Source organism: Thalassophryne amazonica, chromosome 3 (assembly GCF_902500255.1).
Source record: "Thalassophryne amazonica chromosome 3, fThaAma1.1, whole genome shotgun sequence".
NCBI classification, from domain to species: domain Eukaryota; kingdom Metazoa; phylum Chordata; class Actinopteri; order Batrachoidiformes; family Batrachoididae; genus Thalassophryne; species Thalassophryne amazonica.
The window spans coordinates 17,137,318-17,150,517 of NC_047105.1; the positions used below are offsets into that span (position 1 = coordinate 17,137,318).

Genomic DNA, 13,200 nt, shown 5'->3' on the forward strand with positions numbered 1-13,200 from the left:
ATACAACTCACACATTAAAAAAAGTTTTTTTTTATGAAGTTTAACTGTCAAAAATGTTTGTAAATCCTAAAACCACGTTTCTTCCTGTTGGAGCTTATATACGATACCAGTAAGTGAAATTGGTGCACATCACGCAATGCAACAAGCATCACGTCAAGGGGATGGAGTTCAAGTCAGAGTAAATACATTAGATAATTAAAATGATTTTCCATGTCTGTTTTTATTTCTCTTGTTTCATATGTTCTGTACAGTGAATTAAACGCTATGTTGAATGGGAACTACTATTTAATTTCATTTATTCATGTACTTTTTTTGTACATCTTGATCATCATCTGATCTTGGCATGCTAAATCTTTTTGGTAACGCCCATGTTTAGTTTAAATCTATTAAGATTTCAGCTCTTTTGGTCTGTGTTTAACTGATCTGGACCAAAGGTCTAGTGAGCTAATGTCATGGTTACGTGTCCATTGTCTGTCCACAATTCATAGAATTGTGAAGAATACTTCTTCTACTTCAGTCACTTTTGTGATGAATGTCTCGTCTACTTCACATGGTTGGTTGCTTCATTTAAGGGCCTCTTCACACACAACACGAATGAAGCATGGTGCACGAAGGAGGAGTCAAATACCACTCGTGAAAAATTGGAGCTGCCTCGTACAGCTGTTGCTACAACTAACAGACAACAGCAGATGTGGGCATGATAAGCGCGCACTGCTTCATTCATGTCATTTATGACTGTACGTCTGTGACCATGAGTCATATACAGAGGAACAGAAGGCTCATACTTGTATTGTCCACTCGATAAGAGGGAGTCAATAAATTGCACTGTTTATATGGTGTGTGGTTTTATTTTTTTCCACAGCAGCTGCACAGTGTAGTGCTACATATTCCAGCTGCTTGCACCGCTGTATTGTGCACGCCTGTCTGACCGTGTGTCCTTTCTGACAGCAGGTGGAATGTTTCGCGGTTCCCCGTTTTGTTTTTTATTTGTGGATTTTCTTCTGGTTTCTGTTTCTTTTGCCCAACATCTTTTGCCCAACGTCGTGTTATGTGTGAAGGGACCCTAAACATTAGGGATGTCCCTATCCGATCACGTGGTTTCAGACTTGATCAGAATCGGACGTTGCATCCTGATCAGGAATCCGATTTAGATTTTATCCTCATTATTTTGATCAGCACTATTTCAGGCTCATTATTGCAGATTAATGGGCCTTTCACGCGGCGGAAGCCTCACAGGCGTCAGAAGCGTCGCTTTAGCTCGGCTTTTGATGTGACGCTTCTGACAGGAGCGCGCATTGCCGCTTGTCAGCAGGTTGACGCGGTCTAAGTTCACCCCAATCTTTTTTTGTTTTTTAATTGAACAAAAGAAAAAACATAAGTTCAACCGGACAGAGGTGGGGGGAGTTACGCGCGCAAAGTTTCTTTGGCAGAACTGCTGTTTGTGTGTTTACACGCTCAGCCTGACGCCTCGATGGAACGACAAGAGGATGATGGACACTTTCCCACCGAAACTCTTGCTCAGTCATCCCTCCGTGCACAGCAGGACCCGGTGCTGACCAAGTCCTCAGGATGACGATCTGTGATCTGATTAACAAAAAGAAAAAACAAATTGTCCTGTGATCGTTTATCTGCAGAATGGAGCGAGACATTTAGGAGCGCGTCTTCATTCACGTTCACTGCGCTCCTCTGAACTTGAACACTGATAAAGCATCAGAGAGGTACACTGAGGACTGTCAGGATGCAAATGTAAGTTGTTTTTTTTTTTTTTTTACTTTTACTTTTCAAGTTTACTTTTGAACTTTCGATGCTCTGAGCTGTGATGTAGCTTCGCGCTGTCCAATAGGAACGATGCGTCGGGCCAAAACACGGAACACTAGTGGCAGAAACCACTGATCTGTACAAATGGTAAATGGACTGCATTTATAAAGCGCTCTTCCATCTGCATAAGACGCTCAGAACGCTTTACAATTATGCCTCACATTCACCCCGATGTCAGCGTGTTGCCATACAAGGCGCTCACAACACACCGAGAGCAATAGGGGATTAAAGACCTTGCCCAAAGGCCCTTAGTGATTTTCCAGTCAGGCGGGGATTTGAACCACAGATCAGTGCAGAAACCACGTGTCTGAAGAAAAATCCTTGGAAATGTTTTTTTTTTGTTGTTGTTTGTTACCTCAAAATTTCTGATTACTGTTTAAAAAAAGTTTAGAACACTTGTAATTAAAATAGCTAAATCAATAAATGGTTCTTTAAAAACCTTTCATCTATAAATTAAAACCTGTTATTTCAGATTAGATAATTTCTTGTTTAACATACGGAACCTTGGACATTTATTTTTAGACAAAATAACATGGAAATTTGTACATTTTTTTAAGTCTGGTAGATTATTACTTGATTGTTCAAGCTACCTCATGGAGAAGTGCACTGTTTAAGTGATAAATAATAAAATAAGGTGATTAAAATGAAATGAGAAATTATTATATATTTAGTAAGTAAGTAAGTAAGTAAACTTTATTTATATAGCGCTTTTCACAGACAGGGGTCACAAAGCGCTTTACAAGGTAAAACAATAAAAATATACAGTAAAAATACACACTCAGTACTAAAAGATTATTGGCCATGAAAAGCCTGCTTAAAAAATAAAGTCTTTAGTTGCTTTTTGAACATCTCAACAGAGTCCAGGGATCGCAGGGACAGAGGGAGTTTGTTCCAGAGACGAGGCGCTACGGCTTTAAAAGATCGGTCTCCTTGAGTTTTAAAGGAGGTTCGAGGAACCATCAACAGGTTCTGACCTAAAGATCTGAGGCTGTGGGCTGAGGTGTAAGGGTGAATCAAGTCAGCAATGTAATCAGGAGCCTGACCATGTAGTGCTCTGAAAGTCAAAACCAAGATTTTAAAATTAATTCTGGAGGCAACAGGGAGCCAGTGGAGGGATTCCAAGATAGGCGTGATGTGGGCTCTCCTGTTGGTGCGGGTCAGAAGCCTCGCAGCAGAGTTCTGGACATACTGCAACCGATTTATCTCCTTCTTACCCAGGCAAGTGAACAGGCTGTTGCAATAGTCCAACCGCGTGGAGACAAAGGCATGGATGATTTCCTCTAATTCTTTCTGTGACACCAATTGTTTAAGTTTGGTGATATTTCGCAGTTGAAAGAAGCAATTCTTCACAAGCTTGCTTGCGTGCTGAACAAGAGACATTCCTTCATCGAAAATAACGCCAAGGTTTCTAAGGCTTGTTTTTGCCGTTAAGCCCAAGTCACCAAGGAGGCTCCTGATAACAGGAACAGCACTGCCAGGGGCAACAATAAGTGTCTCAGTTTTTTCAGAGTTCAGTTGCAGACGGTTTCCATTAAGCCACTTCTTCACCTGTGACAGGCAGTCAGTCAAATAAAGAGTTCAATTTGTGGACTTCTGAAATCTTAAAGGAGCAGTACAGTTGTAAGTCGTCTGCAAACAGGTGGTAGGAAATATCCCTGAAGCCCTGAATCAACTGGCCGAGGGGAAGGACATACAACTGAAACAGCAGTGGCCCCAAAACAGAACCTTGCGGGACACCATACTGTAAAACAGCTGTTTTCGATAGTTTATGGCCAGCTAACACACTAAAGGTCCTCTCCTCCAAGTATGAGGCAAACCACTTCAGCACGGACCCCGACAACCCTACCAGATCGCGCAGCCGGTTGGTCATAATGCTGTGGTCGACGGTGTCGAAGGCTGTGGACAGGTCTAGCAGGACTAGGACCGTGCATCTTCCTTTGTCTGCAGCCATCATGATATCACTAGACACTCTCAGTAGTGCGGTCTCGGTGGAGTGGTGTTTCCGAAAGCCTGACTGAAAAGTGTCATAGATGTTGTGCATCTCAAGGAAAGATGTTAGTTGTTTTGCGACCACCTTTTCCAGTATTTTTGCTAGAAAGGGGAGCTTCGATATTGGCCGGAAATTCTTAAGCTCAGACTGGTCCAAGTTAGGCTTTTTGAGTCTTGGTTCCACCACAGCATGTTTAAATGAGCTCGGAAAGAGACCGGATGACAGGGACATGTTGAACATTTTCATGACCCATGGCCCGATTGAGTCAAAAGTATCTAAGAAAAGCTTGGAGGGAAGGACATCAAATGGGCATGAGGTCAGGTTCATTTTAGTTGCAACTGCTGCAATGTCTTCTAGTGACACTCGATTGAAAGACGACCAGACCTGTAGTGGCAGTTCAGGCTGGACTGGGCCAGACCACAAGGGGTCAGTAAAGGCATTTTTTATGTGTCTGACCTTATCAACAAAGAACTCCAAGAGGTCAGTGCCATCTGCTTTACAAAACTCAGAGGTTGCAGAGGCAGCATGGGACACGAGAGAGTTAATTGTGTTAAAAAGCACCTTCAGATTTCCCTTATTGGACATTATCAGGCGATGGAAATATTTAGATCTTGCCTCTCTTAATGCATCATTTAACGTGGAAATAAGGTCCCTGAGATGTAGCCTATGGACCTCAAGGTGCATGGATTTCCACAAGCGCTCCGTGTTCCGACACAGTCTTCTTAACTCCAAGATACTGTCATTTATCCACGGACATGACTTCTCACGGACATTATTTGTTTTGAAAGGGGCCACCAAGTCCAATAATGTGGCACAGTGAGAGTTAAAATGATGCATAAGATCATTGACATCCGTACAGTCATTAAAAGCACTGGGATCAAATAAGGCACAAAATCTGTCAGCTGTAGTTTGTGTAATGATCCTCCTTTCTGCCCTTTTAGAGACAGGCCTAGGCTCAGGGGGAACATCAACCTGAAAAAAAAATACAGCTGTGGTCACTCAGGTGGACGTCTTCCACATGCATATTTGTGACGTGTAGACCGAGATAAAACACCAAGTCCAGAGTATGACCCTTCGAGTGGGTGGGGCCTGATACATGTTGTTTAAAATCAAAAGTTTCAATCATATATAAATGTTCCAGTGCTGGGTTGGACATAGTATCGTCAATGTGTAGGTTAAAATCTCCAAGAACTAAAACTCTTTCTAATTTTATAAGAGAAGATAAAAAATTGTTGAACTCATGTAGAAAAACCCCTGCAGGGCCAGGAGGGCGATAGATTAAGATACAGTAAAGAGTTTAAAGAGCCAACCTTTATTACTTGTGACTCTAAAGAAGAGAAGTGTTCAGTGTCAATCACTCTGCATGTGTATCTGTCCTGATACACAGCAGCAAGACCTCCACCTCTACGAGAGAGGCGGGGCTTCCCGAGAGCGCAGTAGCCGACAGGGCACAGTTCGTTTAAGTAAAAAACTCTCCGTCCTTCTGCCATGTCTCTGTGAGGAACATGAAGTCCAAGCTCTCCCTGGTAAAGAGCTCGTTGAGAGAAAAAGCTTTATTTGCTATTGAGCGCGCATTCAATAGACCAATCTGACTTGATGATGTCATCCCCTTCGCGTCAGCTGGGCGGAGTGTGATTGGTCGCAGGTCCCCGGCTGTACCGGCGGATCAGGTGTTTCTCCGTTGTTGGTGGTGGTGGTGGTGGGGCCTGAGGCCAAGATGAAAGCTGGGGAGACATCTGAGGGCACGAATGCCACGGAGCTGTTCCATCTCGTCATCAGCGTCGCAGAGACTCCATACCGGTATTCTGAGGGAGCGGTGGCTGTGACGCAGCGATTTCATTCGCGTCTCGCTGAAGAGGAACCATTTGCAACCACCGGTAGCCTTGGTCCGAGCGGGAGAAACCGGCTGACCACATGACCCATTTGATTACGCACTGCATGCCGGCCCTGCGCCCTCTCCTCCTCCTCGAGTTCTTCCTGGAATTGCCTGGGACGCGTAACAGCAGCAGGTATTCCGGGGAAGTGGGCGCGCACACAAACGGTGGGGGGAAAGTTTGTTTGTAGCTGTCTCTGTCATTAAAGCAGCATTCCATAGACTCTTTGATGTTAAAAAGAGAGCTGCGATCATAAGTCCGGACAGCATAGGCACAGTTACTGGATACGAGGACTAACACTAATGCATACGATGTGAAAATCAATGCCAAAAACTGACATAAAAGCAGCCGAGCAGCGGCAGGCCCACACACAGGCGCCATCTTGCTCAGGTCAAGTTATAAATGGCAAATTTAGCATCTGTTCATTGTTCGTTCAGTTTTTTAAAGTATCGGATCGGGACTCGGTATCGGCAGGTACTCAATCAGATGACTCTGAATCGGATCGGGGCCAAAAAAATCTGATCGGAGGGCGGTGCTTTAGCACCTGGATAACTACATGTGTGCAAGCACAAAGAGGTCAAGAATATATACCGACAAAATCACGCCATTGGATGTGACCTGGGTGACATCACTGGTTGTCTTTATATGCCAGATGCACCCAGCGCTCGCTTCTTTTCGGAATGAACTCGCAAGACTCTGAGTGACAAGCAGCGCTGGTGGTCATCCGGAATTCAGAGAACCGTAGTTACATTTGTAACTCTTGTTCTATTTCATTCCTACTGACTTCCAGAGGGCGGTGCTTTAGCACCTGGATGACTTAATACCAACAAGGCGTGACCTGATGCTTGGTGAGTCATACTCACCTAGCATCAGCAGTGGGGAGTGGAGGCAGACAACACCGCCGAAGTCACCGCTGGAGGAGTGGCCACATTCAGTCTGTAATAGCGGGCGAATGTACAGGAAAAAGCCCATATAGCAGCAGCACAAATATCACTCAGAGGAACACCTCTCAGTGCAGCCCAGGAGGTGGACACCCCTCTGGTGGAATGGCACGTAACTTTAGGAGGCTGAAGACCCCTGGACTTGTATACTTGTAAAATGTCATCCACGACCCAATGTGAAAGTCGCTGCTTTGAGATAGCACAGCCTTTTTTGTGATCACCGTAACACACAAACAGTGCATCTGTTTTCTGAATCCCAACAGTCTCACTAATGTACCGCTTCAACATTCAGACAGGACACTGGGAACCTGAGACAGATAATCCTGGATCAGAATGCGGGGCACACACAGCCAAGGAATCTGGCTGGTTAGCATGAAAGGTTGAAATTCCCTTGAGTAAAAAGGACGGATTAGGCCACAGCGTTACCCCAGATCCGTCAGAATTCTATCGCAAACAGTCCTCAGTGACTGATAGGGCATGGAGCTCTCCCACCCGCTTAGCCGAAGATAGTGCAAGTAGAAAGGCAGTCTTCACTGACACCCATTTAAGATCAGCACATTCAACTGGTTCGAAAGAAGATGAGCTTAAACCCTCCAGGACTAGCGGAAGGGCCCATAAAGGTACGCGTGCAAGCCTTGGAGGCTGCAAACATAGAGCACCTTTAAAAAAAAATGACACACTAAGAAATGCAAACCCACTGACCGACCGTCAACGTAGACCTGCTGGTGCAGAGATTGCAGCAACATAAACCTTCAAAGTAGCGACATAGTCCCTTCTCCAGCAGTTCTTGTAAATATTTGAGTAGAATAGGCACAGGGCAATGCTCCGGGTCTAACTTTTGGTTCTCACACCACCGCGCAAACAGCTTCCATCTGTTGCCATACAAAGCCCTGGTAGAAGCAGCACATGAGTTAAGGATAGTCTGAACAACAGCCTGGTCACAAGAACTTAACAAAGAGTCCGGTCCTTCAACGGCCACACATACAGTCAAAGGCGTTCTGGGTGAGGGTGCCAAATCCTCCCCTGTAGCTGTGACAACAAATCCTTGTGTCAAAATCAATGTGTGAGACGAGACGAATTACATCGTCCACTCTCTGCGGGGATGGCGATGCAGTCATAGTTAGGGAGTTGATGGCAATGCAGATGAAGGTTGTTTATTGACTGGGAACAAGAGAACTCTTCACAGAATTCACTGAGAGTCCTAAATGAGAGACATAGTTCAGTAGAAGAGCTGTGTTGTTGTGCGCCTGCTCCTGAGTCGGAGCGCAAGCAATTGTCAAAGCCAATTGTCTAAGTAGGGTAGGATTCTTAAAACGAGAGCTTGCAGTGGGGCTAGTACTGCAGCAGTACACATGGTAAATGTACGAGGTGCAAGAGAGAGGCCGAAAGGAAGCACCCTGAACTGGTATGCCTGACCCTCGAAAGCAAAGTGGAGAAACTGCCTGTGACGAGGCGCCACTGGCACATGGAAATAGGCGTCCTTTAAGTCGACACTTGTGAACCAGTCACCTGGTGTGATAGCTTGAACAACGTCTACTGTGCGGAGCTTGTGAAACTGCAGCACCTTGAGATAATGATTCAGACGTCGGAGATCGAGGATAGGATGAAAGCCTCCATCCTTCTTTGGAACAAGGAAGTAAATTGAATAGAACCCCCTGAACTGTGAACTGTCTCTATGGCCCCCTTCTCCAGGAGTTCCAAAATCTCCCCGTTGTAGGCCGGCAGATTGCACTGGGTCAGAAACAATGGTCATCCTCACCCCATTGAACTTTGGAGGACGACATCTGAACTGAATTCTGTAACCCTCAAACAAGGTTGAAATCACCCATAAGTCTTGAACTTGAGCCTCCCAGTGCCTGAGATGATTTAGTGAAAAATAGCTGGGGGCCAAACGTTGGCAGTCAGACCCGACCACCTCTGCCTCGCATCCCTGAGGACCTCTGGGCGAGTTTACTGGATGCTCTGTGAAACCGTTCAGTTCTCGGGGGCCTGCCCGTAGGCTCCCGAAAGGCAGGCCGCTGGGAGAGCTGGCCCTCAACTGCGAAAGCACGTGCAGCTCTGGGAGTAGGCGGGAGGCTGGATGTACGTAGAGTGAAAAGCTGTAGCACGTCTGACTGGCTGAGGCCTAGAAGACCGGTGTAGATCAACAAACTGTCGCTGAGATTTACTAGCCTCAACAGCACGCTCCACGTTTGTTGGGCCGCAGGTCCAAATACTTGGCCTGGAAGAACCAGCAGTGAACGGAGTGTACCTCTGCAGGATTCGGACAGGGGGGACTGCGCAATCCACACCTGACGTCTAGTGATGGTAAGGGTTGACATCAGTGTGCCAAGCTCTCTGGACATATAAGCAGAAGTTTGGAGTGAGGCGTCACTAAGACTTTGAGTAGCATCATCAACCTCTGCCTCCCTCAAAGACTTTGAGCGGGCAAGGGCTAAATGGGACAGTGAGTTGCCTAGGCGACCGATGCGAGCAGCTGTGTCATAGCTTTTGGTGAGGAGGTCATCAGTGACCCTACACAGGTCGTGGGCAGCGGGCATCCGGCCGAACAGCATCGGCCAGAGCCACAACCAGATTCGCAATAATGCTGTCAATGGCGGGCATATGGTTCAGACCATACTGCGACGAATTACACATAGAGCTAAGGGCTCTGCAATCCTGCGATAGATGGGTCGATGATTTGGGGTCTGCCCAACATCGGTGGAGCTCCTTGATATATGGTTGCGAAACTGGAACATTGAACTCAAGTTTCTGAGTGACTTTGAAAAAGGCACTTGAAGTGGTGGTTTCCGCAGGGAGATTGTCGACCCCAAGCCTGGATAAAGCCAACTGAACAGCTTGCTTGACAAAGGATAGTCCAGGTCCTGTTTGCGGAAGGGACTTTGCCTCAGAGGTGTGAGAGCCCACTAATGAATGGCTTGAGGAGAGACCCCTCTCATCCTGATCCTCCACGCAGTTTGTATCACTTGTCATGTACAAGAAAACAGTCGCAGCAATAGACATGGCATCTTCTTCCTGCTGAGTAACTACCTCGGTCTGATCTGCCTCATTAGGGACAACAGGAACTGTTACGGCTGTAGATTCAGAAGCAAGGACTTAATCTGAGCAAACTCAGAAGTCAGTGTTTCAACCTTTTCAGCCAAAGCATGGTCATGAGTAACCTTCTTAGTAGAAGGGGTCCCTGCATGTGGGCGTTTACGGCGCTTTGGTTCCTTCCTGGGGCTGGAGGCCAAAGTCCCACTAGGCATCTCACTTTCCAATGCTGCAAGTCTAGCAGACCTCTCTGCCAGTGGCATACTGGCACAATTAAGGCAGGCATGGCCAGTCAGGGCTTCCCTCAGGTGTCCGATCCCAAGACACGAGGGGCAAAACATATGTCTATCACCTGGGCTAAAGGGAGCCAAACAGGTACTACAGCCATGCAACAAAGGCCCTGACAACATTGTGAACTGCGTGCAGATGGCTAACACAAGCCTTGATGGTTACAGATAGAAAGACAAAGCGTGAATCACATGCAGTGTAAATAGTAACACAAGGCACGGAGCGTAAACCACTCGCAGCGTAATACTATTACAAGGCATGGAGCATGAATCGCTCACAACCACAGTCGTAACACAAGACACGGAGCGTGAATCACTTACAGCGTAATGCTAACACAAGGTACGGAGTGTGAATCACTCGCAGCTTATGAATCACTCGCAGCGTAATGCTAACACAAGGCACGGAGCGTGAAGCACTCACAGTCACAGCCGTAACATGAGGCACGGAGTGTGAAGCACTCGCAGTCACAGCCGTAACACGAGGCACGGAGCGTGAAGCACTCGCAGCCACAGCCGTAACATGAGGTACGGAGCGTGAAGCACTCACAGCCGCAGCCGTAACACGAGGCACGGAGCGTAAAGCACTCACAGCCACAGCCGTAACACGAGGCACGGAGCGTAAAGCACTCACAGCCACAGTCTTAACACGAGGCACAGAGCGTGAAGCACTCACAGCCACAGTCTTAACACGATGCACACAGCCGATATAGTCACAGCCCAGATGTTAAGTCACTCACAACAATGACAACAGTAGCTGCTCGCGAAGTATGTTGTTGTGTTGTGTGAAAATGGTGGCAGCGCAGACGAAAGTACTTCAAGGAGTGGAAAACACTCACGGCAAGCCAAACACAGTACACTATACTGGTACTGATACACACACTACCATGTAGTTAACGGGGTTAGCGACACACCTAAACTAAACTAAATTAGCTAGCTTTCATTGAAACAACACAGCTAAAGGGTTAGCGACTAGCAGCTAATGACTTCAACTGTGCACAGAGGAAAATACCCAGCAGGGCAGCAGCGACGGCGCGCACCCGGCGAGGAAGGTGTACTCACAACATGTGAATCCAATAATACAAAACGGTGAAGCCGTGTCTCGCTGCCTCTGAAGGACGTGTGCAGTGCACGTAGCTCCAACCAAAAGTTTGTTGCGAGGCTACAAGCAAGAGTGGCAATCGTAGCTAAATGCGTTCTCAACCTCTTCAGAATGCGAGAATGTAGAAAAGAAGTGAGCGTTGGGTGCGTCAGCATTTAAAGACAACCAGTCACCCAGGTCACATCCAATGGCGTGACTTTCTTGGTATATATTCTCGACCTCTCTGTGCTTGCGCACATGTAGTTATCCAGGTGCTAAAACACCGCCCTCTGGCGGTCAGTAGGAATGAAATAGAACTGGATGAGTGCTGCATCATTGATGCTCTGGTTCAGGGTTTTAGAGCCAAAAACATCCAAGTGAAAGCAAAATTCAAAGAGTTTACACCAGAACACATGAGAACAGGCACCGATTTACATAAATAAGATGAAAATGTGTTCAAATTTAATATTTTCCACACTGATAGTGACCTGATATCAGTGATAATGATAGTGCATGCTGGCCTCAACTAAAAATGTGTGGTTTTGAACATTGATCATTTTGTTTCTAAGCTCTTTATTTAAATAATAAATCTGAGCAGTTTGTTGGTTTAGCATTATCACGGTTTACCTTTCAGTTAGCAGATTAGGAGCTAACGTTTGAGTTAGCTGTTAGTACATTAATACTGTACATGTCTGCTGCACTGACTATTTACATGTGTAGAAATACTTAGAGCTGTGCTTATCCTGTTGGTGTGTTTGTGTGTCCTTTGCGTCTTTAAGCAGCACCCCACAGCGTTGTGCCCTCCAGAGTACATGGTGTGCTTCCTCCATCGTCTTATAACAGCTGTGAAGTCCTGTTGGGACGAATGCAAACGGAAGTGCCCAGGCAGCATCAGCAGTGAAGGTACGGTTGCAGTTTAGAGTTTTATGGACGACTCCAAAAATCTGTGATTAATGTTACAAGCAGTAAAGATGGTCTCAAGGTTGTACAGTTTTCGATTTGACTTGCAGTGTTTTAGTTGATAATCTCAGTGACTTCAGCTTTTATTAACTGCAGTTTTCTTAGCGTCCAGCCAAAAACAAGTTATTTTTAAGTCCTATTCAGGATTTCAAACCAACAATAAATAGCCAATCTGATATGTTTTTAGCTGGACTGAAAAATATTGTTTGACAGATAACATGACAATGAGTTGGATGATTTTTTTCTCTTCTCAGATGTTAGTCTATTTGGTGTCTTGGCTCTGAATGTGACAAGGCACCATAATTACAGTGTATACTAACTTCAGCTTCAGAGAAATGACAGTAAAGTCAAATCATGACATAATGTCTGTCTAAAATGTGCAGCTCAGCCTGTGTGCCTTTTAAATGCACAGAAATATTTTTCTGTGGAAATTCTGTGGATTTTTATCATGATAGTGTGGAAAATGAGATTTTTGGAGTTGGTTTTGTTGGTATTATTTTCTGTCAGTCTGGGCATAAACTATTTGTCGGCTGTTTCTAATGATTTCAAAGAAGTCTGTGCACGTTGTTGAGTGTTATGGCCAATGTTCCCGGGCTGACTCGCAAGTGTGGCAGACCAGCAAAACTGCATTTCAAGGTTTAGGCTGAAAGAGATTGTGAAAAGAAATGTTTTTATGAGACACAGAAAAAAGAAAGATGTATTAAATTGTGTGAGACAAAAAAGTTAACACATCTGCAAATTTTACTTCAAAAACAGCTAAAGTCAAATCATTTGTTTTTGATATCTCACGTTCCTTGTAGTTTGACAAATCCTGATGCAGTTTTATGGTTTCCCAATCAGCTACAGCTTCAAATGACTAAGACATTCCCATTAAGGTGTGTGTTGCTATGTAAAAAGATTTTTCTTTTAAGTGCTCCAGTGTTACCTCACTCTTTATAGCATTAGAAGATTCCTCATTTATTCCTGTCACTTTTGGGATTAATGACCTAATCATGAAAATATTGACAAGGCATAATTCTGCTTTTTGTACATTTCTGCTCTTGATGATTAAGGCCATTTGTCATGTGACAGTTCTTGCTCACGATCTGGACTTCCTGTTCCCCTGTCACCCATTATTATCTGCCCTCTGCCAATATTCCTCTTTTGTATGTATTCCTTTGTTTTTGATTTTAAAAAGAAAAAGGATTTTTTTTTCCTTTCCTGTTGGTGTGTTCTGTCC

The 13,200-nt window shown here is 45.3% G+C and overlaps 1 protein-coding gene across 3 annotated transcripts in view; it reads left to right on the forward strand.

Annotated features, from left to right (window-relative positions):
* LOC117506386 (E3 ubiquitin-protein ligase RNF123) overlaps positions 1–13,200 on the forward strand; it is a 382,695-nt gene that overhangs the window by 36,793 nt on the left and 332,702 nt on the right. For 2 of the 3 annotated variants that reach the window (XM_034165894.1, XM_034165895.1), the window contains exon 20: positions 11,804–11,924. In XM_034165894.1, coding sequence (XP_034021785.1) covers positions 11,804–11,924 — 121 coding nt within the window. Of the gene's footprint in view, positions 1–11,800; positions 11,925–13,200 lie in introns of all 3 variants that reach the window. The other variant, XM_034165893.1, reaches the window with a different exon arrangement.